Source organism: Durotheca rogersii, assembly GCF_024521655.1.
Source record: "Durotheca rogersii strain YMJ 92031201 chromosome Unknown GGS23scaffold_26, whole genome shotgun sequence".
Classification (NCBI taxonomy): Eukaryota; Fungi; Ascomycota; class Sordariomycetes; order Xylariales; family Xylariaceae; genus Durotheca; species Durotheca rogersii.
This window is the reverse complement of record NW_026251257.1, coordinates 292,392-317,863: the sequence shown is the minus strand read 5'-3', so window position 1 is coordinate 317,863 and position 25,472 is coordinate 292,392. Positions and strand designations below refer to the sequence as shown.

The 25,472-nt window shown below is 57.1% G+C and overlaps 8 protein-coding genes across 8 annotated transcripts; 3 read left to right on the top strand and 5 right to left on the bottom strand.

The window, feature by feature from the left end:
• Nucleotides 1-250: 250 nt before the first annotated feature.
• Nucleotides 251-1,167, bottom strand: GGS23DRAFT_582559 (uncharacterized protein). The gene has a single exon (XM_051517236.1). It carries the CDS (start codon nt 1,123-1,125, stop codon nt 601-603), a length of 525 nt encoding a protein of 174 aa, XP_051368807.1. The 5' UTR covers nt 1,126-1,167; the 3' UTR covers nt 251-600.
• Nucleotides 1,168-3,871: 2,704 nt separating this feature from the next.
• On the bottom strand, nt 3,872-5,962 carry GGS23DRAFT_614262 (WD40 repeat-like protein; the record flags this gene model as incomplete). The annotated part of the gene is made up of 2 exons (XM_051520635.1): nt 5,181-5,962; nt 3,872-5,081 (listed from the first exon to the last, which is right to left on the bottom strand). Exons 1-2 carry the CDS (start codon nt 5,426-5,428, stop codon nt 3,872-3,874), a joined length of 1,458 nt encoding a protein of 485 aa, XP_051368806.1. The 5' UTR covers nt 5,429-5,962.
• A 223-nt stretch (nt 5,963-6,185) lies between these two features.
• Nucleotides 6,186-7,643, top strand: GGS23DRAFT_582544 (uncharacterized protein). The gene is made up of 2 exons (XM_051517235.1): nt 6,186-6,798; nt 7,021-7,643. The coding sequence occupies exons 1-2, from the start codon at nt 6,651-6,653 to the stop codon at nt 7,473-7,475; spliced, it is 603 nt and encodes a 200-aa protein (XP_051368805.1). The 5' UTR covers nt 6,186-6,650; the 3' UTR covers nt 7,476-7,643.
• On the top strand, nt 7,644-8,806 carry GGS23DRAFT_248886 (uncharacterized protein). The gene has a single exon (XM_051512242.1). It carries the CDS (start codon nt 7,684-7,686, stop codon nt 8,434-8,436), a length of 753 nt encoding a protein of 250 aa, XP_051368804.1. The 5' UTR covers nt 7,644-7,683; the 3' UTR covers nt 8,437-8,806.
• A 3,356-nt stretch (nt 8,807-12,162) lies between these two features.
• Nucleotides 12,163-13,587, bottom strand: GGS23DRAFT_248711 (uncharacterized protein). Its single transcript, XM_051512241.1, has 3 exons — nt 12,950-13,587; nt 12,719-12,857; nt 12,163-12,481 (listed from the first exon to the last, which is right to left on the bottom strand). Exons 1-3 carry the CDS (start codon nt 13,217-13,219, stop codon nt 12,201-12,203), a joined length of 690 nt encoding a protein of 229 aa, XP_051368803.1. The 5' UTR covers nt 13,220-13,587; the 3' UTR covers nt 12,163-12,200.
• A 4,366-nt stretch (nt 13,588-17,953) lies between these two features.
• GGS23DRAFT_248648 (uncharacterized protein) lies at nt 17,954-19,284 on the bottom strand. Its single transcript, XM_051512240.1, has 2 exons — nt 18,385-19,284; nt 17,954-18,263 (listed from the first exon to the last, which is right to left on the bottom strand). The coding sequence occupies exons 1-2, from the start codon at nt 18,925-18,927 to the stop codon at nt 18,021-18,023; spliced, it is 786 nt and encodes a 261-aa protein (XP_051368802.1). The 5' UTR covers nt 18,928-19,284; the 3' UTR covers nt 17,954-18,020.
• Nucleotides 19,285-20,235: 951 nt separating this feature from the next.
• Nucleotides 20,236-21,496, bottom strand: GGS23DRAFT_248585 (uncharacterized protein). Its single transcript, XM_051512239.1, has 2 exons — nt 20,553-21,496; nt 20,236-20,403 (listed from the first exon to the last, which is right to left on the bottom strand). Exons 1-2 carry the CDS (start codon nt 21,167-21,169, stop codon nt 20,268-20,270), a joined length of 753 nt encoding a protein of 250 aa, XP_051368801.1. The 5' UTR covers nt 21,170-21,496; the 3' UTR covers nt 20,236-20,267.
• Nucleotides 21,497-23,400: 1,904 nt separating this feature from the next.
• On the top strand, nt 23,401-24,379 carry GGS23DRAFT_248563 (uncharacterized protein). The gene has a single exon (XM_051512238.1). The coding sequence runs from the start codon at nt 23,552-23,554 to the stop codon at nt 24,158-24,160; it is 609 nt and encodes a 202-aa protein (XP_051368800.1). The 5' UTR covers nt 23,401-23,551; the 3' UTR covers nt 24,161-24,379.
• Nucleotides 24,380-25,472: the final 1,093 nt, after the last annotated feature.

Here is a 25,472-nt window from a genome sequence, read left to right as displayed (position 1 = left end):
CTATCTCACGAGTAACGGGAGGAGGAGCAAAAGGAGAAAAAAGGTCTTGTTCTATTTAAGAACTAACTGAAGGAATGGAAGTAATAGGAGCGTATATATAGGAGCTCCTGTTGTTGAGGTAAGTAACGAAGAGGAGCAACCTCTACGTGATACGATAATTGTAGACTAATATTGCAGAATTTAATACAGCCTTATAGCTGCCAATCTTAGCACTCGTTGGGAGAAAAACTGCCTATATTTTTAAGCATAGCTGAGCAGTCTTATTAGATGCTAAAGCTGATGTGTCTTAATAGTAGTATAGTAGAGCTATGATTCTCGAGGGCCATCGTAGTAGCATCTTACACCACAATAAAGACATGAGGCGCAACCCGGTGTGGTTAACAGCTGGTGAAAGCTAGGCCGTCTTTTGCTACTTGACAGAGTGCTTTGATATTCTAGGAGTGACACACTATCTCTACTATCTAAACCACCCGTATGCGGTCTATATTAGAACTCGCACGCTCACCACTATTACCGGAAGTTTAAGACTGAGTGGCTTGAAAGCCATTGAAATGTGTGCAAAGGCCTCGCGAGATCTGCCAAGCACTTAATATTTACGTTCTATAACGGCAGGTATCTGGTTATAGAGCAACTAGGGACTTCTGGAAAGTTGCCAGTTAGCCCCAACCGTTGTCCGACACATCCCAGCATGTCCTCCCAGCCACGAGGTCTCCGCAGAATACGTGATGCATCGTCGTCTCCTCTGCGCAGGCAACCAAGTGCAGGGATTCGCCGCTCCGCATGGCCAGGCCCGAAGCCGACCCGGCGCGTCCCGACTTCGAAACTCACGGCGACGAGAGAGCGAACTAGGTAGGCAGCTCCCTTTCTTTCTCTCTCTCTCTCTCTCTCTCTCTCTCTCTCTCTCTCTCTCTTACCTACCACTTCTACGGAAGCGGCATAGCGCATCCTATCGAGGAACAGCAGAGACGCAGGAACCGAGGCCTCTTGCCGGCAGCTGGAGAGCGTCAGTACGGCGGCCGCTAGAGCCCGCGGATCGCGCTCCGGTGCTGAGGCTCGCTGGGCTGGCGAAGGAGGCCGCCGGCTATGAGTCTCGCGGGCCTCGATGCAGGCACGAAACCGAGACATGCAGAAGGAGTCACAGCACCACACATTGTTCGTTGGGGAGGGGGGGGGGCCGGGCGACGTAGCATCGCGCAGCTGTGACAACCGCGTCCGTTACACGGCCCTATAGCCGTCGACCGGTTGGGGGGGATAATACCTAATATAGGTAGCCCGTAGAACGGCTAAGATGCATGTCTCTACCCATGCACGCGCGTCGAATGGCACTCTGATATACCCTCCACCCGAAGGATGTCATACCTATACCCGTACATACATGCGCACCTAACGTCTGGGCTAGCCGTGCCCGTAGGCCAGCCCAAGGCCCAAGCCCAAGAGCCCAAGCCCGTCCTGCCAAACCCGGTCTCATATGCGCGTCTGCTAGGTATGAATTCGCACTACCAGAAGCGGGCGGGCGGGCGGGCGAGTGTGGCAGGCAAGCAACCGCTCGACAATTATCACGCATATCCCGCAGCGTGGGCGAGTTGCCTACGGGGAGACGAGGCCAGCTCCGGAACTGCATACACACGTACCTAATCCTTCTTCATCTCCGCACACGTAGGTAGGTCGTTTTGCGCAATCCCAATTCCTTTGCCCGTCATTGGCACGAGCCCAGGTTCGGCGTCCAAGCCCTCCCCCTTCTCTCCCTCTTCTCTTTTCGTGTCTCACCCCTCGCCCTCGTTCCCCACCTCGATAACACTCCTCCTCCAACTTATACCATGCCCCGGCACATTTTCACCCTCACCCTGGGGCCTCCCTCTCCCTCTCCCTCTCTCTCTCTCTCTCTCCGTTTCTCTTCTCCCCCACCCCTGTACAACCTAACAATTCTCCGCGCCCTTGGCCTCGTCTAGTTCCTCCGTCCCGAGTTCCGGTGTCGAGAAAACCCGGTTACCACCCCTACCCAGCGTTACCATGCCTACCCGCCTGTCCCCCTCCTCTCTGCCTCCCCCTTCGCTATCTGCTATCCGCCCTAGCAACCCCCCCCCCCCCCCCCCCCGGTACGGCAACACCCCCCTCCCCTCTCCATCCTTCTCGGACCCCTCGTATCGCCATCCTTCCCCCCTCCTCATCTTCATATTCGTCTTTCTCCTTCACAACCACCCTCGCCCCTCGCCCCTTTCTAACGCGCTCCCACACGGACCCGCCCGCGTGGCAGGCGTTTTGTTTTATTACCTAGCACCTGTTTGTGTGCGTGTGTGTTGTTGTGCCGGCCTGGGGCGAGCGAGCGAGATTCCTGGCTCCAACACCCCCTCCCCGCCTCGAGTCCAGACCACCACCAACCAAGCCCACGCACCCGGCCCACTCCGCGAGCAAAGTGGGCCGGGGGGAACGTCAGCATGTCGTCAGCCGCAGGGAAGACAAGAGCAGTAATAGTAGCGGCGGCGGCGGCGTGAAAGAGAGAGAGAGAGAAAAAGAGAGGCGGGCCCTGAGAGCAGGTAGGTACCACATGCGCGTACGTGCCTAGAGATGTATACCTGCAAGGCGCGCAGGCAGAGGCGCAGGCAGAGATGTATGTATGCACCTACGGAGAAGATGGCCCTGCTCGGATTCTAGATCGACAAGACGACGGACCTACCTCCTTGGGTGTATGCACTATCTACAAACGTTGATCTACACGTAGGTAGGTATGTAGACGTAGACAGGCAGGCTACACCGGCCCGCCCATCTAACCTACCTACTAACCTACCCGCTTAGCCCGGCCCAGCCCGATAGACAGCCAGCCAGCTCGCCCGATAGACGGTCAGCCAGCCAGCCCGGTAGCCAGCCAGACAGCGCAGCGCACGACGTGATACGCAGAACCGCGTAGCCGTGGCGGCCGTCAGATAAGTACGTCAGACGTCAGGTGTCATCAGACACCTACCTGGAGCGCCGCAGGTCAGACAGGTCAGCTAGGCCACGCGCACGCCTGCCCGCGCGCGCGAGTCGACGACGGGGGAGGGGGGGGGGGGGGGCTCCCCTCGGTATTAGCGTATGGCGAGCTTGTCGATCCCTTCCCCTCTCTCTCTGTCTCTCTTTCACGGGGATATTTTGGGGGAGGAGGAGGGGCGGACCCATAAGAGCACCAACAGCAGCAGCAGCAGCGGCAGCGGTGAGCGCAATCTGGTGATCTGGTACCTTCGTCGGAGGTCCCCCCTCCCTCACCCTATCCCCGAGGGGTGAGGGGCAGAAAGGAGATAAGAGAAAAAGGCTAAGACTGAGACTTAGACTGAGACTGGGAGGAGGCAGACGGAGACCCGTCGGGGGGCAGGATCGGGGCCTAGCCAGCTGACGGGGGGAGGGGGGCCCATTCGGAAAGGATAACATTATTCAAACCTCCATAGACATTACAAGCAATATTATTACTTTTCAGCCGGTAGACAAGGGACCAAAAAAAAAAAAAACAGATGGCAGAACGCGGCGACGGGGACAGATGAACGGGCGATCAACCAGCTAATCGAGTAATCAGCTGGCTGCAATATGCATCTTATCAGAATGCCACGTCTTTCCTCGCAGGGTCACGAACCAAGCATATACCTACACATGCTAAGCAATACTATAGCTATTGATTATCCCTATCTAGGGTGTATGGAAGCTGAACAGGCGCCTCCAGACGCCGTCACGGTGCTCCCGAGAGGCCCGGCAGCATGTAGGTATATGTGTTAGCGTGTGCGCGCATACCTCTGCCACGGCCTTTCATACTGCCATCGCGCAGCTCGCCCGGTCCCGATATTCAACTGCGGTAAGTGCAACAGCCGTGCATGGCGCTATGGCACCTTGCATGCATGCGCGCGCACTAGACGAACGTGATCCTCCTCCCCGTCAGGCCTCTGTACACGTCGTCGAGGGCCTTCCTCTTGGCTGCGCGCTCCCGGCTAGCCTCGTCATCCCCGTCCTCGTCTTCGTCTTCGTCCTCATCTCCCTCGAGGCGCGGCACCCAGGCCCTGATCTGGCCGTCGAGGTGTGCGCTGAAGATAGCCCCGGCCATGTTACTGCCCCCCATGACGGCGCCACCGACCGAGCTCGTCTCGCTGGCTCCCGCCCCGGCGCCCCTCCACGCCAGGCTCGTGACGCGGTTCCTGACGGATCGGGTCGACGACGACGACGATCGGAGGCTGGCAACGGCGGGGGCCGTCGGCCTCAGCCTCGTGACGACGTGCCCGTCGTGTAGGTCGAGGACGAGAATCTCGGTCTCGTTGGGCCAAAAGAGCAGCTCGCCGCCGGGCCGGGCGAGGCCGGTGGGCGACGTAAAGGGGGTGATGCTAGCCAGCTGGCGGTTCCGGATGCTCGGGCCGAAGCTCGCGAGCGTGTTCCTACCTGTTGCCGCGTCCCAAACGCGGATGCGCTGATCGTGGCCGGCTGAGACTATGTACCCGCCGTCGTCGGTCCACGTCAGCGCGTTTACGGGGGCCGTATGCGCCTTGGCCGAGGCGCGGACCCTGACCTTAGCAGTGCTAGCGTCGAGAAGTCCGTTGTAGTAAAGGCCCAGGCTATCCTCCTGGTCTAACATGCCGATGGGCCCTCCCGCCCGGCGGATGTCCCATATCTTGACGGTCCCGTCGACGCTACCGCTAGCGAGAACATGTTCGTAACGCGGCGACCAGGACACCGCGAGCACAGCGCCCGCGTGGCCGGCCAGCGATTGCACATTGGCTCCAGAGCGCAGATCTACTAGGCGAACGGCGGGGTGCTGGGTCCCGCAGGCAACTAGCAGATGCGAAGCGATGGGGGATATAGCGTGGGTATATACCTTGGACCCCAAACTAAACGAGGCCGCCAGGCTAGCCGTTTTCGTCGCCCAGACTTTGAGGGTTTCGTCGTAGGATGTGGACAGGAACGCACCCGAGTCAAAGGGGTAGAAGGAGAGGTGGGTGATACCAAACCTGTGGGTTTGCTCTGAGCGTCGGATGCTGACAACTGGAGTGTACGTATGCCCTGTGGATGGATTCGCGCACTGCTCCAGATTCCAGAGCTTGATGGTGGCATCCAGTCCCCCCGATGCGAGACTACACGACCCGTTAGCACAAGCAGACCAGGGGGGAAGGGGTTCATGGCAGGACGGATTCCCACAAGACAGATCGGAGTGTTCTGAGTTCTGAGCTCACATTCTGCCGTCGAAGTGCTCGAGGGCCAACGCACTAACGCCAGTTTGATGGGCCCAGAGGGAAGAAGCAGCATCTGCCTCAGCTACGGGGCCATCCTCCTCATGACGTATAGCAGTGCCTGTCTCACCGCCATCGAAGCGGAGCCCGGGCGCAGCCTGAAAGGTGTTCAGGAGCCGCGAGGTGACTAGCCTAGCAAAGCCACCGGGGCTCAGGCTGCCAGAGGACCGTTCAAACAGCGATCGATTCATTCATCAGAGTGGACAACTCCGGCAGCCAGACTGGTGGGGGCGGGGTACGTGTAAATCGTCGTCGATGGGCTAGTTGGCTGTGGCTGTCGGATGGCGTCTGCTGTGTTGTATTGAATCTGTCGTCGTTTGTCGCATTGTGCCTGTTAGGTGACCTAGAGAAGAGATAGAGAGGAGAGGAGCGGACAAAGGAGGGAGAGAGGAAGGTGACTGAAAGGACCGAAAGGACCGAAGGGACCGAGTAGAGCCGCAACTCTTGGAGAGAAAGGCACGACAGATCCCGTCCCGTCCCCTCCTGCCTTCCACATACACACCTACCTATACATACACAGGTACATACCACCGCCACCAGGCACCTACGCAGGTACATCCACCCCCCTTCCAACACTTATTATCTGGGCAGACAGGGAAGTACCCCGGGCACCTATAGCATGAGACACTGGTAATCTTGGGTACCTATTTCAGGTCGCGAGGTACTTACCCAGCTCCTGCCTGGTCCTAGGCATCAGGGACATGGTGGGGAAGGTGCGGTGCCGGTCCGCAACCCAGGCGGCCACGGCTTCCTAAGTTAGGCGCATAGGTGCTACGCAGTAGATAGGGTAGCGAAGGCAGGTACGGTATAGTGCCTGCCTTGGCCTAAGGGAATCCGGAAACAGAGGAAGGAACCAAGGCAGGGGAAGTAAGGAAACTACAACCCGGCGAGCTACTCTATAGGTACCCCATCGCAGCTGCGCATAGCGGATAGAGGGACGAGGTACCAGGTACCCGTGCCAGCTGGTGCCGGTGCTGGTGCCGGTGCTGGTGCTGGGTGGAACCCGACATTCTTGGGAGGGATCAGAATTCCAAATAGCGAGGGGGGGGAAATAAAAAAAGAACACAGCAACATCCACACCTAAAATCCATACCCAAGATACGCCCTCAGAATCCCGTAGCCGAAATACACCTCTCTCTCCCTCTCCACACCTGAGATACACCGTCACACCTGCGCCGCATACGCGCCGCCAAGTGCATGCCGCCGCCGCCTAGCCTTCGACAGCATCCCACCCGCTGCCCGGATACCTGAGGTCTGTCGAGCGACGGACGGGACAGGCGGCCTAGGCGAGAAGGGGAACAGCCACGGTCGGGCGGTGGGCCGGACGGTGAGCCACAGCAGAGAGAGCCCACCAGGACGGCAGAGAGCCCGTCAGCGATTGGCTTCTCGCGGCATCTGCGCCACCTCGGCGACATGACCGCCAGCGCTGGCAAGCGACGCTTCGTGCCCGGTTCGTCTCCGGGGGCGGACGACGCCACGGGAGCAGACGCCGTCGTCGTCGCCGCCGATGGCGCACGAAAGCGTCGGAACAGACATGCGAACGTCTACGACGCCGTAGCAGGTGCGTTTGCGACCTGCCTTGTCCCTGTCCCGCCGCAGCGTAGTAGCAGCGGCTACCACCGTCTTCGGCAATCCCACACCCGAAGCTCACCGCCTTCCATCGGGACCGAACTCGTGACGGGGGCAGAGGAATGAAAAAAAAAGAATACTACCTCAATTTCCAAGCTAGCCCAGCCCAGACCAGCCAGTGTGGATATTGACCAAGTTCTGCTTGCTCCAATAGGCCGAGTCACCAGCTCGTATGGCTTGGACGATGGATCCGAGCCGGAGGTGCTGGCAGCAGAGGCGGCGTATCGCCGCCGCCGCTACCGCCCAGCGCAACAGCAGTACCAGCACCGGAACCCGACCCTCGCGCCGGAGGAGGTCCTCTTCCGCCGCGCCGCCGCGCCCGTCCGCTACGCCGAGAAGGACATCTACCGGGCCCACGAGGCGCTGGGGCCGGCCCTGCCCGACAGCGACATGCTCAAGGCGATACACAGCTACGCGAGCCACTTCTACGCCGCGCGGTCCGCCGGCAGCACCGTCCGCGGCGTGCACATCGACGAGTGCAGCATGGACGAGACGGCCCTGCTCGCCTTCGGCGTCCTGCTCGAGGAGGCGGGGCGTGAGGTGCTAGGCAGCAAGGGAGACCTAGTGTTCACGGAGGGCGTGAGTAACGGACCGCGGCCGCGGCGGTGACCGGGATGACGACGCTGCCGACGAAATCGTGGACTTCCGGGCAGGCATAGGCCTGAGGAGGACTGGAGGCAGAAGACAGCACGTAGCCTCCAGTGATGAGGGATACGATGAGTAAAATCTTCGGCCCGAGGAAGTAGGATAGGGTAGGAGGGAAACGGGGCTTGGGGGGGGGGGGGGGGGGAACGTGGACGAGGGCGAAGGGTGCGCGATGCGCGCTGCGCGCGCGCCCGGCCCAGCCAGAAGGAGCAGAGGCAGCAAATGGAAAGATGGTGATAAGCGATTTGCCCAACATCAACCAGGGCCCGGGCCCATCTCCATCCCCTCGACATATGTATGCAGACACATTATGCCTACATATAACATACATACATATAACCTACATCACGTACCTCGCCTTTCACCCGAGGGTGGTGGGAGGATGCGTAGAAGCCAAGCGTGGACCTCGCGCTGCCGCCGGCGCCGTCTGTTGGCACTGCTCCCGGCAAGAGGCACGAACCCGAGCAGAGGCCAAGCCAGAGACCGAGAAGGAGAGAAGAGTCCGCGAGCGATTGACCTCTCCACCTTTTTCCTCGACGCGGACAAGGCTGACGATATCCAGCGGCGCCGCGGCGGGATTTGGTCTCGGGATTTGGGGATCGCTGTCGCTGTCGCTACCGATGTTTCTGCTGCTTGGTGCCGGTGCTGGTGCTGGGTGCTTGGTGGTGGTGGTGGTGGTGGTGCTGCTGCTGCTGCTGCTACTGCTGCTCCCCCCCCCGTCCCCTCCCCTACCCGTACAACCGTACGGAGAACGTCGTACGCAGTAATGGTAGTAGAGAGAGACCCCACTGGCGAATCCACTCTTTTCTCTCGCGCCCGCGCTCTCTTTCTGTCTCGTCTTCTGCCTCTCTCGCCCTTCTCCTCCCTCCACGCAGACGCAGACGCAGACGCAGACGCAGACGCAGACGCAGACGCGGGCCAGTGAGGGTACGGGCTCGCTCACCACTAACGCTAGCAAAACCACTCCCACCCCCCCGGCCGCCTGTTCCCGCGGCCCGTCTGGCTCGCGCTGTCTCTCATTTGTCTACGTATGTGTGTGTATGTATGCGTGTATGTGTACTATTGTCGTATGCAATGTAGGTATGTGGGAGACGTATGTAGGTTAATCTCTCTGTGTGTGTGGGCGAGTGGCCTGTAAGTGCGGATGTGCGCTCCCCTCCTGGTTTTCCTGTTCTCCCTCCTTTCCCACCCCTCCCCCTTCTAACAAGGGAAAAAAAAAGGGTCCGAAGTCTTTAGTGGTGTGTAGTAGAGAGGGAGGAAGAGAGGGAGGAAGAGGAGCAAAAAAACAACAAGAGGACAAGAAGAAGAAAAAAACCCCCAGAAGAAGGGGTTCTCTCAACTCGTGACAGCAGCCAGCCCATCCCTCCCCCCCCCTCCCTTTCTGTATCACCCTTGGCCTAGATCGCTGGGCCGATCTTTGTTTGCCGTTTTCGAACGCATGCAAGATGGGGCAAGGCTACCGAAGGATCCTCCAGGGGGGGGATATATGTGTAGGTATAATATCTATAGGCGTCTGCACGTATGGCCTTGTTTTTTTCTTTTTCCATTGCAATTTCTATTGGCTGCTTTTCGGTCCTGGGTTTAAAAGACAGAGAAAAAAAAGAGACACGCAGAGAATCCGCATACGTTATTAATATAATAGTAGCACTGCTATTATTATTATACTAATAAGCGAACGGAGAGAGGGAGGGAGGGAGGGGGGGAGCCATTGAGAGAAAAGAAAAAGAAAGAAAGAAAAGAAAAAAAAGAACTCCAGCGCGAATGGAAGGGCAAGGAACGAGAAGTGCACAAAATAAAAAATAAAAAAAATTTCGCCAGCAGCTCCGCCCGTGACTGGACCGTTGCTTGGTCACGGGCTTCGCGGTGGACACCTCAATGAGACCCGTTCTGCGGCCGCGACTTGCAGGACCGCGGCCGGGCCAGCCCGCTTCGATATCGTGGCCCATATCCTGTCTAGCACTGGGCCATAATGAGCACTTCTCTCGTACTGCCATAATGTGGCTCTTTTTCTTTTTTGTTTTCTCTCTCTGTCTCTCTCTCTCTCTCTTCACCAACCCCCCTCCTCCCCCCTTCCCCCCCCGCCTCCCCCTCTGGTGGTAGGCCGGTCTATGTAGGTATGTAGGTATAGGCACGTATATGCAGTACGTATGTGCGTAGTGTATGTGTTATGTGTAGGCAGGCATATGTACGTACATGTGTAACAAGTGAGTGGGCATCCAAGATGTGCGTATGTATGTGTGTATGTAGGTAGGTAGGTAGGTAGGTAGGTATAGCTAGCTAGCTAGCTTCTGTATGTGTGTGTGTGTGTGGCAGAGACGAAAGCAGGGCAGAGGGAAAAAAACAGACAGATCAAATTAGCCGAACCGTGGACTCGCCGCGTCCGAATCCGTAGCCCGGCACCGCCGATCATCCAGCGTTCCCAGGTTACTCTAACACCCACCGCAGGCGCAGGCGGTTGGCGGTTGGATGTCGCTTGGGCGACGATGGCGGCTGTGTGTAGTATTCACATCGCAGCTCTATCTCCGACGTCTCATCCCCTCCTCCTCCCGCTCTCGAGATGCAGCGGTTTTAGGTCTCGCGCACATCGCGAACCCCAGGAACCTCGAATAATTTGATCATGCCATGTCCCCTTTCCCCCTCGCCACCACAATTCTCCCCCCCCTTGCCCTCCCCGTGGCCGCCGCGCCCATCTCCATACGGAGATATGACGGCAGGGGGGGGGGAGGGGGGGAGAAAAAGGAAAAGAAGAGAGCGGAGGAGAGGAGAGCGGACAGGTCGCATACCTACATACGTGCCTACGTGCATGGGTGAACAAGATACGCAGACGCATACTCGCATACGTAGTAAACAATACCGTAATATATGGTTAATTTATGCACGTACGTATATGCGTCTAAGTTGCCTAGTGTACGCGTGTATGTATAGTCGCTGCCCGCTTCCCCCTCCGCTCCGCCGTGGCCCTCCGGCTAGCGACGCACCACCGCGACGGCTCGCTTCGCCTGTATGTAGGGCGTATGTACATGCCTGAACCGAGGACCAGGTTGGGGGAAAGACGGAGGCTGGAGGCTGGAGGCGGCAGCAGCAGCAGCAGCAGGAGGGAGGAGATGGAGTCGGAGGAGGAGGAGGAGGGGAGGGGGAGGAGACGGAGGAGGATGGGCGACGCAGTAGTTGCAGCAGCAGCAGCAGCAGCGTCGAGATGCTCTCGAGATTACTACTGCAACATAACATCGTAGACGAGGAGCTGAAATCCCGGAAGCCGCTGCGCTCCTCGCCTGCGGGCCCCCCTCTCGGCACACGCACGCACGCGGCACGGATTCGACGCGAGTCGCGGTCATAGTCATGATCATGATCATGCATGCAGCAGGCGATGGATCTCGGCTGCCCACTTCGCCGCCAGAACTAACGCCTATAGGCCTTTGACTTTTTTCTTCTTCTTCTTTCTCTATTGCGAACTTGTGTCTTCTTTTTTTATCTACTTCTTTGCTTTTCGGTTTCCGTTTTCTTGGAACTATTTACCTCCAGAGACATGCGTCTGCCAGCGTAATACTATATGTACCTACATAGCATGGATCCAGAGAGCTAGGTAGCTACCTACCTAGGTAGGTCCTGATCACGCGTCCCGCATTGCTCTCTTTTCTTTTATTCGAGCGGAAAACTTGGACACCGTGTATGCGTAACGCTGGGTCGTCCCTCTCCGGGCCGGGGTTCGGGCGCCACCCTGCGATGCTAGACGACGTGTGGGTAATCAGATCGTTATTGTCGTACGCGGTATGCAGAGCGGGAGAGGGACTTTAGAGAGAGTGTGAGACAGGCACAGATCTGCGGCGGCGGCGGAGGAGGTAGCCAGCCGTCTGGGGATAGAATCACGTCCTCGAGGCAACGAGGCAGAATACGATGAAAGGAAGTAGGGCAAAGGTAGCAAACTATGGGGCATGCACGTTGGAGGTACTCCGTTAATATCTAAAGGGGAGAGAGAAAAAAGTGAGATCGGAGCCGGAATCTCGAATCTCGCTTGTCGGCTAATACCGGCGCAATCACGTCTCGCTACACGATCCAGCAGACTGGTTCCCGGGGCCCCCGAGGGTATCGCACGGGGTCAGTCAGCTAAGACAGGCAGGCTGTCAGATAATAATGGGGGTGAACTGGGGCCAACGTGCGAAGGATCGCAATCTGGTTTCCTCTACCACGTATGCGGCATTGGTTGCGGGAGTAAGCAAGGGAGAGGAGCGAGAAGCGTCTCCGGGGCTTAGTTCTCTTATCTCCCCAGCGTTTCCGTCCCCTATTCCCAAGCCTCGATGCTGGCGCGTGCGGGGGGCGAAGAGAGCGTCCCGATGCGGCCGTCGGGGCGGGAAACGGGTGGTGTGGCAATGGTGAGGAGGAGTGAACAAGGGCTAGATATCTGCAAGATCAATTTCGGGTGGCAGATCTAAATCGCGAAGATGCTTCACCAAGATCAGACGGACCGGGCTCCTCCCTTCTTCTTCTCGGCCGCCCCCCCTACCTCAGCCCTAATGTGCACCCTGCGGCTGTACGCGGCATGGGTTCCGTATGCGCATAGAACCGTCCCGGCGGCCGCTTTAACACACGACAGCCGTCCAGGCGAGGTGCTTTAGCGGTCGAACCGTGAAGGTTGCACCCCCGCATATGGAGTAGATAGGGCGACGGCATATGCATGCGAACCAAATGCCATCATCGCCGAACAAGGCGCAGACCCCGTGGAAGAACCAAAGGGGAGAGAGAGAAAGAAAAAGCAAATCGGTGGCTTGCGGTCTGGTCTCTGAAGGAATCCCTCCCCTCCCCCCACCCCTTTTCTCCTCGCCTGTCCTTCGACGTGAGATGGCTCGAAAGGGGTTCTTGCCTGTCAGCAAAATGGCTCAACAGGGAGGAGGGCCCGTACGATGCCCGTCTCGCCCTGGATAAAAAGGGGCGATGGGCGTCAGAATAATGAGCAGGACAGTACGTGTCAGTCCCTGTATGTCTGTCAGACGCAGGATGACTGTACCGTGGGGTAAAGTGGGAGGAGAGGGTTATAAGATCCGCATACGATCCCTATCAATAAGGGGATGCCTGATAATATATCGAATTAGGGGTGCCATTAGCCAACCCCCCTCCCCTTTCCCCCCATTGGTAGCACCGCGCGTCATCTCTGACAGCGGCTAGATATGTGTATGTATCTACAGGGCGAGCACAGCGTCCACAATACATACAAAACGCGCGGCGCCGGGGAGGGCGCCAGAAAGGACGGATAGATAGAGATGAGCATGCGGATATGCACACGTACGTGGTATCTATCACATACACCGCTGCAGGACAGGGTCTGGCAGAAGATGAGCGGCACCGGTGAGCCTTACTGGCGACTACACGTTAGCTGCCTGGAGACGAGGGGGACGAGGAGGCACCAGTAAAAGAAAGGGGAGGAAAGTGATGTAATTATTTACCTGGGCAGACAAGACGGGGGGGGATGACTGGTCACATTGACGCCGCGACGCGCGTGAGGGAGAGACCCCCCCCCCCCGAGAAGTGACTGTACTGCATGGCATCGTCTCGCTAGAAGTAGTCGGTGGCGTCCCCCCCAAGGAAGAACGAGGGAAAAGAAAAAAAAAGAAAAAAGCAGAGAGGGCCGTGGCGATCAGATCATAACTGCCTCCATGTAACCCTAGCCGTGCTCGACATGCAAGCGAGGCGCGTGTCGTTCTCCTTCTCGCCATCCACTCTGTCCTACCTACGGGGGCAGAAGGAGGAGGAGGAGGGGGGAAGGGGAAGGGGGGACAGTACAGCAGCAGCAGCAGCAGCAGCAGCAGATTACCGCCGCCGATGCAGGCTCGGCAGCCGAGATCAGATCGATCGATCTGCTTTGCCTGCTTGCTTGCTTGCCTTGCCTGCCTACCTGCCTGCTTGCCTGCTTGCTTGCGTTGCTTGGTTGCTTGCTCCCTGGCGTCCGCGAGGACGACCCAGACAAAAAAAAGACCGGGTTGGACGGATTTCGTCTGCAGCTAACTTTCGTCCGCCAACCGACGCGCCCGCGGACCAACAACAACCATCACCGTTCGTCGAGTTCGCGAAAAAAAAAAGGGGGGAAAGGGGGTGGGGGAGGGAAGGGGGAGGGGAGAACCTCGGAGCGCTGAGACGACCGCGCTCGGCGCTCCCGGGATGTCCGAAGGCGAAGTGAGATGAGGCAGTGTACTTTGTGTAATTCCCCCTTTTTTCTTTTCTTCTTCTTCTTCTTCTTCTCCTTCTCGGTCTCTCTTTTTCTTTTCGACGGCGACGTTGGCTCGTTCGTAGGCGAGGAGACGAGATGAATGCCGTATCCGGTTGCCCGGTGGGGGTCAGGCAGAGCTCGCGCGCGCGCGCGCTGGCTCGCTCGCTCGCTCCACCGCCCCCCGGCAGGCTGCAGTCGCTCGTCCGTGGACGGCGTCGACTTGGGTGAGCTTGGTCTGATTTGGTTAAGCTTGTCGATAGAGAAGGGGTGGGGGGGGGAGGAGAGGTGGCAGGACGAGAAGCGAGGGACGAGAACGAGAGGGACAAGTTACCAACCCCCGGTTAGATGGTGGTGCTTTTTCGCAGCGTGAGGCTGTACTGACTGACGTCGGCGTTGCGCCTCATTGGAAGAGGCTGATCAATTGAGCTATCCCTAACGCAGGACCAGGGCCACTACGCATGTATGTATGTGTATGTGTGTACGTATGTATGTCTGGCTGACTCTCTGACTGCGTGTGTGTGTATGTAGTGTGTGTATCTATGTACGGAGGAGGCCGCATGAACAGAGACATGGCATGTAATGTATGTCTTAGACAAGACCCCGTGAGACAGGACCTGTTGGCTCGAGGGGAGCAAGTGGGGTGTGGTTCTTGGGAAGGGGGGGGGGGGGTTTCTTTTGGTTTTTTTTTGTCTCTCCATCTGTCGACAGATCGTCACCACCCTTCATCCGCATGGAATCGTCGTCTCGTAGATGAGATGATGATGAGGCGGTAACTCGTTCGTGCTCGGGTCAGCTGACGAGCAGAGTTGGGAACGTCGGATTCATGTTCGCAGCTCAGCTGCCGTAACGGGACCTCCTCTTCCCACCCCATCCTTCCTCCTCGGCCTCACGCCCCTGTTTATGGGTTTAATTTCTCCGTCGAGAAGAGGTATCGACTGCGAGAACGACGACGACGACCTCCACAGCGCAGGCGGGTACCGGCTGTTGTTACTTCTGGCATGTCATACACACACACATGCATGAGTAAGTGTGGAGAGCATAGCCATTACCCCTACCGGTGTGTATGTATTTTAAGACCGGGATATGCTATGGGAGGCTCGTAGAGACTGGCTTGGCAGAAGTTATATGTGTACGTGGTGTAGGCATGTAGCACAGAGCACAGAGCACGGAGTACATAACCGAGTTATTGCCTTGGGCATCGACTGGCCGTCGTCGTTGACTGCGAGCCGCCTACAGATTCATGCTTTACGATATCCTGGGAGGGGAGAGAGAGAGAGGAGGAGGGGGGGGGGGGTATAGAGGAAGGGGTTCGGGTTCAGTATGTATACCAGGCTTGGGAACCCCCCGACGGTCCGGGGGGATCGCAGGGAAAATTCGCTTCTCAGCATCGGACTTTACGCCGACCGAGAGGGCCAATCAACGGTGGGCGAGGAGGATCTTGCCCGCCCTCTGCCTGCTGCGAGGCGGGGATCCCTGAGGTCCTTAGACGACGATATAAAACACGTCCTCACCACAACCCGGGCAAGTGTGGATAGAGTGGATTCGCTAGGGGTCACGTGACGGGCCAAGGGAGCATCTCCTCGGTGTCCAACTTTTGGGAGGATATCCAAGGAAGAGAGGACCAAATATAGGCCGGCCTGGTGATAGCCGAGTGCTGCTCTTGCTGCTACGGCGCGGTACTACGTAGTATGTAGATATGCTATGGAGAAGGACTGTATGGGTCCGAACCAGGTCCAGGCACGAGCCTATTCCCATGTTCCCAGCAACGGGTTACATCTGCCAAGACGATGGGTTTGGACTCCCATCGGTACTCGGAATGCGTCGTGGTGGCGATAGAGCATTACGGGCTGTGAATCAGCAGGCCTTGGGTGGTAACGATTTCATCATTGTCGGCTGTCAACGCTGCTGGCTTCCAGTTTCAAGTCGCCATCCTCCCACAGCATGCTACGGTATAATGTAGGTACCTTGCAGTAGTGGTGGTCCCTTCTTGCGCTGCTGCCGACGGCATCGCGACCGGGGTTCGAGGGGACCGTCCTTGGAAAAGACGAAGCTGGAATGGGGAATTTCTGACAGGTGTGCTCGCCAGGGGTCCGACGGTCTAGACTCGATCGGCAGGATAATCATTTGCTCATACGGCAATGGGAGGGGGAGTCTTCGACCTCTCGTGAGGCACTTGGGTGCCCACCGTCCCAGTGCGCATCAAGGCGTGGTCCCCTCCCCCCATTTGAGGCAAATTAGAGCCAAGACATGTCATGCCCTTCCATTTCGCCGTGATGACGTCTCTGAGGTACATGCATATATCTATGAGCGCAGCTCAGAATACTACGCATCTACGTATATTGATCTGCCGAGCTACGATGAAGCGTCGGCAGAACGTATCCCGATTCGTGTGGTATGCCCGGGGGCCATGCTGCCTGCACCCATACTACGCATATACTCATATACACACATACATGCACATCCACTCTCTCTCTATGTACATACATACTCTACACACGTCCCGTACAACCATCTACTATAGGTATATCTATATATGTGTGTGGAGTGGGTGTGGGTGAGTAAGTGAGTGTGCGTTGCAGGTGAGTGTGTGTGTGTGTGTGTTGTAAGTGAGCGAGTGAGTGAGTGTATGTGTGTCTGCATATATGCATGTATGTGTCGGTGGATGGTTGCATATACATATACGTAGGTAGGTAGTAAGTCGCCAGCCTAGTAACCTACGCGTGTGCGTGTGCGTATAAGCGCATATACACATATGCATATAGGTAGGCGGACAGGTGGGTTGGTGATGTCTCCGGGTAATATGGTACGCATGGTGCCAACAAGGCAGCATGTGCCTATCGCAGAGGCCACACTCGCCGGCGATGAACCGTCTCTTACTACGTAGCATGTATGTATGCACAGATACACCGATGCATGTGTAGACGTACATAGGCATGTGCGTGTGTGCTGTGTGTGCGTGTCTCGGTAGCAGACAGACCTGCTGCTACACTACCTGCGACTTTGATCCATACTTGACGGCTTTCCAGGCGAACCTTGCTTGCTAACGATTAGCTAATGCGCACTATCGATCTACGGTGTAATCAAGACAACCCGTCCGTGGCTCTCCCGTGCCTCTGTGGCACCGCCGGCAGGGAATAGGCTACTAGCAAGCCCATGCCTACATCTGTGTGGATGTGGATGCGGCCACGCAGAAGGAGGTAGTATGGGTTATGGGGTATCTGGCACTCTACCAGACATACTCATACATACGTACGTACATACTACGTGCATACACGCTCCGTATACACTCGCATCGCCCGTAGCCTGCGAAGGGGCGGCGACGACCACTCACGAGACTTCGCTCTAGCCTTGCAGTTCGTCGCCGATCCGTCTCTCGCCCCGTCTGCGTCTGCAGCCTGTACCGATTCTTCGTACAGGCAAATTTCGCAAAGGAGCGTTGGGTCACAGCTAGGCCTCAACGTGAGGGCATCACTGGCCAGCTTGCAGGGTCATGGCCTGGAGGTTGGTCTGAAATATTCGAGTTGGAGGTGGGGTTTGACGTTTCTGACCTATCCCAACCCTCTCGCTCCTCTCGCCCCAACGCCGGCTCGAGAGGCCTAGGTTGGCTTCGAACTTCCTAGAATGCGACTAGAAACACATGGCCTTCGCATGACGGCGCAACTTAAAATAAATCAAGAAACGCTCGGGGCTGACAAATAGTCGGGTATCGAGAGAAGCACACCGTCGTTTCGGCTTGTGTCCCCCTTGCTTCTTTCTTTCTTTCTAGGCTATCCCCCCTTTTTGCTTCCTCGAGCAGAGCCGGCCTTCGCATCGGCCGTTGCTAGTTCTCGCAAGGGGAGGGCCCCGACATCATCGGCTGGAGTCGTCGTGATCTCGTTCCACGGACTCAGGGATGGGATGGGCGATGCCTTTCCGTATACATGCACATGCAGCTTGTCGAAGAAGAGATGGACCTCGCATCTGGATAATCAAGAGCCAAGATGCAAATAAGCTTTCCTAGCCATGCCATGTAGCCCATGTTTCTTTGGCTCCCTTCGAGCGACTCGCTTCGCAATAAATCGACTTGCTTGGATCGCTATTTCTTCTTTTTTTTTTGAAAAAAGAAATGTTTATCTGTCTTTCGTCTCTCTTCTCTGGCAACTCCGCGACTCCGACGCCCTCTTCTTTTGCTTCTAGTGCCGGGGCTTCACGACATGCCGCGCCATGTCGTGGTTATCCGTAGGCAGAGAGCCCCCATGGGGTCACGCATCCGCTGGTGATTGGCCTGGCGCGGATGATATGCCTGTGCTTGTGCCGGCGCTGAGCCGACATCACGATCCTGCTCCTAAGTTGAGCCGCGATATGCCGAAGACGGAATGCGATCGTAGCAGCCCCCCTATCGCTACGCGCGCGTCGCTGCAAGCCGAGTGTTGAAGATCGGGATTGAAGGCGGAAGGGGGAGGGAGGGGAAAAACAATGGTTAGCTTGAGGGGACGACCTGGAGAGGTTTCACACCCCTCGACGACAAGGCGCGGAAGCGGGAGGGTGCATATATGAGCAACGCCTGGACGAGTCTAAGCCACACGCGATTAGACGTCGAACAGACTCGAGCTCTGGGCCTCTAACTGCCTGTATTCTAACCAGGCCTGGCCTCTTCTCTACCCCGGTACGTGTGCACACCACGCACATACTTACCGCCTCCACGCGTACACATACAATGTAGGTGACGCGCCTCCCGGTAGCTGTCGCTTTCTCGCAGCGAGGACGGGGCTCAATCGGGAACAGCTTGCTGGGGTCAGATGGAGGTAGCGGTCTCGGCTCGATGGTGAGGAAGAAAAGAGAAACAAATAGCGCCGACAAGTAGCGTCTTGTCCGTCGGTGGCGCGAATAGGACGGGCGTATCGTAGGGCCGGACGCGTACGTGTAGAGAAAATCAATATACCTACCCTGGAGGGAATGATGGAATGATGGAACAAGTCTACCCAAAAAGAAATGACCGAGGATGGCACGGCTTCGAGGCTTACCTCCATTGCACGTCCATCCATCCATCCATCCATACCTTACTCTTCCCGACATACATTGAGTTTCCCGTGCCCATGACTCCGGGACGGGACGGTAGCATCTCATTGGGCGCCACGCAGGCTCAATCTGAATCCTGACCACCCGCTCGGCTTGAAGAACATGAATCATGTAACCTGGACGGGCTCCTCTCCATATCGAGAGATAACGGCCGCACATATGCCATACCGCCTCCTAGCGGGGTCGCTCTCCCATCCCATCTCCTGCGACTGGGGCAGGACGGGATAGAAACAATCCATCCCACTTTTCTGCTGCGATGGCAATTTTATTAAACTAGCCGAGCTCCTCTTCGTCTCCTTGTCCCTCCTCCCTCCGCCGCCTTGCCTTGGAATCGCCGTTGCATTTTTCGCATCGAGATGCGTCGATATATTTAGAAAGACCTGCCCCGTGTAGATGTAGATGGCAGAGAGTCGCCCAACCGTCACGGGGCCATCCTAGCTAGACTCTGCCGACGGAAACTCGCTAGACCCGAGTCCTACCTGTCGATTCGTAGCAGCCTGGCCGGCGCTGGGGGGGGGGGGGGGGGGGGCATTCGCGCGCCGTCTGATCGACATCGCGTCAGTGCGGCTCGACGCCAAGCGCCATGTACAATGGCGAGGAGGAGGAGACAATGAAGACCAGAGCAGGCACTACCCCGTAGGTATGGTGCCATTTCCGGACTAAATTGATGCCCAACTTGTACTCAGGGTCCCTTCTTAGCCTGGTGACATCGATCCCGAGGGGGAGGAGGAGTAAGAGGAGGAGGAGCAGGAGGAGGAGGAAATGTCGCTTAGGACGGGACGTATCTCGACGTGGTCTGATTTGGCGCGCGTGGCTTCGAGGTAAATCGGCTGAGAGGACGAGTCCGGTCTAGCTCTGGCGTAACCGTGAGGAGAAGCAAGTCCCTGCGTACCACATAAATGCATACATATTACACACAGGCCGTAAAGGCTGCAACAAGCGATAAGCGATCATATAGACAGGGTCTGCACAACTATTATATACTCATACGTATATATATGTATGTATCGTATGGAGATGGGCACTCCATAGCTACGTAGGATGTGTGCATTCCCGGTGTACAATCGTGTACTGGATACCGCATGGGCGGGCGGGCGTACACGGGCATAGGGAAGTAAGTCGAGGTCTCACCGAAGTCATCCCTCTCCTCCGTCCGCCCTGGGCAGATGCCCCTCGTGGTGTTCGTACATATCCGTTCCGGGAACACCAGGTCAGGAAATAGGTAGGTAGCTAGCTATAGTATATCATATATGGCACAGCCCCGTAGGCACGCAATACGTATACGCGACGGGTATGTCCAGCATTGCAACTATAGCACGCCGACGCTGTCCACCGACTCGGCTAGCAGCATCCCGAGCCCGCCCACGCACCTGCATACATGCATACCCTGCCTACATACATACATTCATACACCACTTTGGGCGACATCAGGGTAGGTACATACAACCTATATCGAGAACGACACGAGCAGGCCTGCTTCTATCTCCCGCCCTACCTCCCTACCTACCTCCCCAGGCAACGTACGAAATGCTGACGACCGCGTCCCGAGCACCCTCCGCACGGGCTGCACGTCGCCGGATTCGGCAGTCGTAGGAGTGAGGATGAAGGGTGTGAGGGTGCGCGAGCGAGAAGCAACTAACTCCCAGGTCAAGCATCGAAAATCAGCAAGGGACCAACGTGGGTAGCGGGGCGCAACGGTCTCCGTGCCACAGAAGCCACATACGCCTAGGTACATGCTAAACATCTTCCTTGCCGGGGGTGAGGGGGGGGGGGGACCTACCTACCTCTCTCTCTCTCGCAGAAGCGTCCGCGACGGCGCTAGGCAAGACGAGGAAGAGGCAGAGAAGGAAGAGCGAAACAGCAGTAGAAGACAGTTGTTACCCATCGGCAGCACCGCACGAGTTGTTGCTCGCCTTTCTTTCCCCTGTCGGCGCCTACTATATGAGTAGGCGTTTACACCGTGTGCATTAAGCCACAGTCCGTGCATCGCATCGGCCCCCATCCGTCGGGGGGAGGGGAGGGGTGTATTCGGCGCAGCGGCAGACCCCGGGCAGGCCGGTGAGCTCTCACATGAGGCGGGCGAAGCTGTCGTCTCGTCCCCTCGCGGACGGCCTAAGCGTGTGCTCGTGGAGCTTACGAGAGAGGGAGAGAGCGCTCGGGGTCGCGGCGGAAGCGTTCGAGAGAGGAAGCTGTTGGTCCCCCTTTCGAAGGCCGGGGGGGTACGCGTCTCTCGCGATCCTACGTGAACCGAGGGCGGACGAGGCTTACTCGTCCGGCTGCCAATGGGCGCGGCAGGTTCTGGGTTTTCTTTTTCCCCCTTCTCCCGCGAACCCCTACGTACCGGCCTTTTCGGAGCTATTATCGCGTGGGATGGGGTTGGAGAAGGCGGGAGGCGTCGCATGCTATGCCCCTTTCGTTCTTTTTCCTTTTCTCCTTTCTTTTTTTTTTTTTTTTAAGAAAAAAAACCCTCCGCCTCCCCTCCGTACGTGCGGATTTCTAATTTTCCTGGCCGGCACACGCCTACATGCATACCTGGCGAGGGAGAGAGAAGCGTACAGCAAGTTGCGCATGCCTCGATTCAGCGTGACTTGCGGTGGAGGTATATAAGCCCGATATAGCATCCGCAAATGGCGGACGGGGCTATTCTTATCGGCCACTTATCGTAGGTAATTTACTGCCAGCCGCATTTTCGACGCCCCGTCGCTGTCGTAAGCCAAGTTCGGTTTTCGGGGTCGGCTGGTTGCCGATGCCTTCGCCTACCTGACCTCCTCCTAGGTATGTATATGTACCCGCCTCTACATGTTGTCGTGCGCAGATTCTGTAGGCAGATGTAGATGGCGACGGACACGGGATGGGATGGGAGAGGGAGGTAGGACGGACGGGAGCTACTGATGCTAGCGGTTGCTGATCAACATAGTAATAAGACCACTACCAACCTGTCACGTACCGCATGCACGCTAATGTGTGAGGTTCGCCGCGAAGAGAGAGAGCGCCGGGGTTATTATAGGACCGCCGCTGCTTGTTGGTATCTGTGTGCGATGTGATAGATTATATATCACCGTATTCTCATCTTTTCACCCTCGCCATTCTTGCCGTTCTCTCCCTCTCCGCGTCGGCCTCTACCTATCTCGCTCTCCCCCATCCCACCCCCTCTCGCTCTCCCCCTCTCTCTCCCTCTCTGCCACGCTTTCTCCGCCCACCGCCTACTCTCTGGTATATACTGACACACGTGCATGCTGGGGTTGAGGTGTTTGGTGAGAATGACCGCAAAATTGGGGTCGGCCGTTCGAGACTCTGCCAACCCGAATCCTTTTTTGCGGGTCTATGGGCCGAAACCTCCGATCGACGTCTTCTGGCTCGGTATGTACAATACAACACTGGGTGACTAGGAGGAGGGGAGGGGACACGCTGATGGTGTCGTAGGCTATGTGCGTGCAGGTGTTATGTGGATGTGTATATCGGCATGTGTAGGTGGGTAGGTTAAGTAGGTAGCCAGGGAGGTAGGGTTGTGCCTCGTACGGTGGTCGGCCTCGAGTCAGCTAATTCGTCGATCGCCTCTCTCTGAGCTTGTTTCCCGAAGCGGGTGGTTTGTACGGTGCTTCCCCAAGATTTAGATGGCCATGTCACATTCACCATCGCGACCCTCGAATTGGCTGGTCCTCTGAAGCTCCGGAGGGCACGAGACTGGGACGGGTGGCACACCCACTTACACACACACATACACAACACACACACACACACCAACGCACTCGCACGTTTCCAGTCAATTAATTCCCAACTCCTCTATACGCAAAGGGTACCACCAAAGGGTGGCAGATCCCTCAACCGAATTCGATCCGGTCCTTGGCCCAACACGGAGCCCCCGTTTTATTAACTCCGTGGCCATTCCCTGCGCTCCACGGCATATACTAGGAGCTTCTTATACCGCAATGTCAGCAGTAGCTCCAAAGTTGGTCTTGTCATTTGACCTCCGCCCGCGCGAGACACCACCCGGCGCTTGGCCGCCTTTTCTTTTTCCTTTTCTTTTTCTAGAACCGGACAGGCCTCGAGACCCTTACGCGCAAACGACGAAAACATGTAATATCCCTCCCGTTACCACGTCTATGCATACGTATATACTCATACTACGTAGGTAGTGTGTTGATAGGAGATCCCTTCTTCCCCCCCTCCCCTCCCCTCCCCTCCCCTCCCCAACATAGCAGGCCGCGCTACGTTGGCTATTCGACACCCCCTTGCCCGCTGTTTGCTTGTTGCGAGGTGTGTAGCAGATCCCTTGCCAGGAAATGTCCGAGGGAGAAAAGAATTAATAAGAACAATGATAATAAACAACCCAAGCGTAAGCCGTGGCACGGGGGCGAGCGGATACGATTTGCAACCTCCGCGCTGGGCCCTGCCAGGTTTGGCACGGTCAGTTTCACTGCTAAACCTACGGCCGACAAGACAGATTAGAGTACGACTGTAGAGCATCTCGAAATCTCGCATGGGTGCCCGGCCTCACAGCGACGAATTTCGGTATGGCGGTTCACCGGTGCTGTTCGCCCTCAGCCGTCCTGTAGCTGCGGCATGACCATGAATGCATGCAGATCACATCAATTGGAGGAGAGGAGGGGGGGAGGGTTAAGGGCCGTGCCTCTAGACAGCGATCGACGCCCGCCTCTCCTTCCCTCTTGCTCCTCGCCTCCAGCCAGTCTGCCAGGTCGCGGTATCGTTTGCCGTCCGGATCCCATCGGTGGGCCGGGTTGGGATTCGACAGGCGTAGGCCACAGACAGTGTACATAGTGCGATGCGTGCGACTGCGGCGTGGTATCAGGAGCGTCGTCGTCGGGGATTGGCTGGAGCGGGAGGGGAGCACGTCCCTATCAGTGACATCCACGCTGATGACCGAGGCCAGCTACCTATCATCTCACTAAGCCCCCATCCTCACCACGGCCAAGCAATCGCAAATACTTGGGCATTGTCATCCTCCTCCGCCCTCTCCCGCTCACCCTCCCACCTACACAGTCTGCCCCCTTGCCCTTCGGCACTTGTCCATACTCGGTGCCTCGACGATGGTAGTGGAGACGCCTTATTTCCGGGATCGCCGCAACTAAGAGCGCTAGGGCTGAGAGTCTCTCTGGGAGAATCTCGGAGAGAAGAAGAGAGAGGGGAGAGGGGGGACCTTCTATGCGTTAATTCTAGCGGTCAACACGTCCGAGGGGAGTCGAGGAGGTATATCACGGTGGTATCTAGAGGAGAAAGAGGATATTGTCGAGAGCTAGATATGGAAGCTGCTCCCGATCTTACTGTTACCGGGGTGCTGCTATGTAGTTGCTATGTGCATATATCTATCAGTCGAGCATACGCATTTCCATCCCGTATGCACGTATACCGTACCGAACGCCCTAAAGCGTAGGATTGACCCTGCTCGCATTCTTATGCATAAGAACAGCCCGAGGGCGTCGGGAATACCAAGCGAAGGCGTAGGGGAGGTGGTCTGGGTGGTTTTGTGTGATCCTATCCTGCGCCTACCGCTGCCTAGGACCCAAATGTGACAGCGGCAGTGAGTTTGGTATTGGCCGAATATGGCTCCTCCCAGCACCCATCCCATCCGGGCCGGCGTTGGGAAGGGTTTGATTGTATGACTGGGTTGCGCGGCCGAGGGACCTCCGTGGTTGGCTAGTCCCTTACAGATGCGGTTGGTTTCCTCTGGCTAGTGGTGAGTGCTTTTTAATTGCTGCTCGGGTTGGTGTTCTTCCCGCTTTTCCCTCCAGGCCGTACGAAATTACCAAAGAATATAGCTGCTAATAAATATGTAGGTAGGTAGGTAGGTGTAACCGTAACATCCCGAAGCGATGCGAGAGCGAACATCACAATGTCTGCCTCGTGTCTCCGCCGAGACGAAGACGCGGGCGCGAAAGCGATGTACCATAGAGAGGCAGAGAGAGAGACAGAGAGGCAAAAAAGCTGAGAAGGGCGTGCGAAGATGTGCCGTTCACACATTGCATACCCGCGTCCCGAGCGGTAGGTACCGCAAGTACCAAACCCAAGGATAGACAACCTCCGTACTTGCAGGCACCGATCAGCCGCCCTGTTGGGAAAGCTACCTACGTCGAGAATTCGGCGCCGCGACACGATCCGTCCGTACGAGGTGTCAACCCCAGTTTATAAGCCTTTTCACAACCGTCGAAAGGCATCGCGACAGGCGCAGCGCCGTGCGCGATGCAACCGACCGTTCACCTCGACACCTCGACACGTAGTCACGGCAGCAGACATGGCAGCAGACGTGCCAAGTAGAGAGAGACATGGCAGTAGACGCACGAGAGGGTGACGATGCATCCCCGGCCGGATTTATGGAAATAGATTGGGGGAGGGGGGGGGTTTTCTCGTGGGTTACAAACCGGTTTGCCCTTCGACACCCTTCTGTACATAGATCCATCCTATACCTACACATTACCTACCTAAGTGGGAGCTTAGGTAGCATCGTCCCGGTTTTGGCTCTCGCTCTCTCCCACTGCAATACATGCCAATACCTGCCTCGCATCCGTCCGTCCCTACTAAGCGGACGGGTACCTTTTCACTAGACGGCTAGCGGGATAAGTGGAAGGTTCCATACCAGACCGTTGTTGGTCGCTGCTAACCCGCTCTGCCTGCGCTAAGCCGGTTTCGACCGCCTGCACGCTACACGAAGTAAGGTAAGACGAGGCCGTTTGTGTTGCGAGCACATC

Excerpts from the sequence above, each read along its gene's own strand:
- GGS23DRAFT_582559 (XM_051517236.1), bottom strand. The coding sequence starts at position 1,125 with ATGTCTCGGTTTCGTGCCTGCATCGAGGCCCGCGAGACTCATAGCCGG.
- GGS23DRAFT_248563 (XM_051512238.1), top strand. The coding sequence starts at position 23,552 with ATGCGTGCGACTGCGGCGTGGTATCAGGAGCGTCGTCGTCGGGGATTG.
- GGS23DRAFT_582544 (XM_051517235.1), top strand. The coding sequence starts at position 6,651 with ATGACCGCCAGCGCTGGCAAGCGACGCTTCGTGCCCGGTTCGTCTCCG. Across the intron at positions 6,799-7,020 it reads CGTCTACGACGCCGTAGCAG|GCCGAGTCACCAGCTCGTAT; the intron begins GTGCGTTTGCGA and ends TTGCTCCAATAG.
- GGS23DRAFT_248886 (XM_051512242.1), top strand. The coding sequence starts at position 7,684 with ATGCGCGCTGCGCGCGCGCCCGGCCCAGCCAGAAGGAGCAGAGGCAGC.
- GGS23DRAFT_248648 (XM_051512240.1), bottom strand. The coding sequence starts at position 18,927 with ATGTGCGGCCGTTATCTCTCGATATGGAGAGGAGCCCGTCCAGGTTAC. Across the intron at positions 18,264-18,384 it reads TATGTGTACGCGTGGAGGCG|ACTCGTCCAGGCGTTGCTCA; the intron begins GTAAGTATGTGC and ends CGTGTGGCTTAG.
- GGS23DRAFT_248711 (XM_051512241.1), bottom strand. The coding sequence starts at position 13,219 with ATGGCGAGAAGGAGAACGACACGCGCCTCGCTTGCATGTCGAGCACGG. Across the intron at positions 12,858-12,949 it reads CCCCCGTCTTGTCTGCCCAG|GCTCACCGGTGCCGCTCATC; the intron begins GTAAATAATTAC and ends GTCGCCAGTAAG. Across the intron at positions 12,482-12,718 it reads TCCCCGGCGCCGCGCGTTTT|GGACTGACACGTACTGTCCT; the intron begins GTATGTATTGTG and ends ACAGACATACAG.
- GGS23DRAFT_248585 (XM_051512239.1), bottom strand. The coding sequence starts at position 21,169 with ATGCGACGCCTCCCGCCTTCTCCAACCCCATCCCACGCGATAATAGCT. Across the intron at positions 20,404-20,552 it reads CTTCTGCGAGAGAGAGAGAG|TTGCTTCTCGCTCGCGCACC; the intron begins GTAGGTAGGTCC and ends CCTGGGAGTTAG.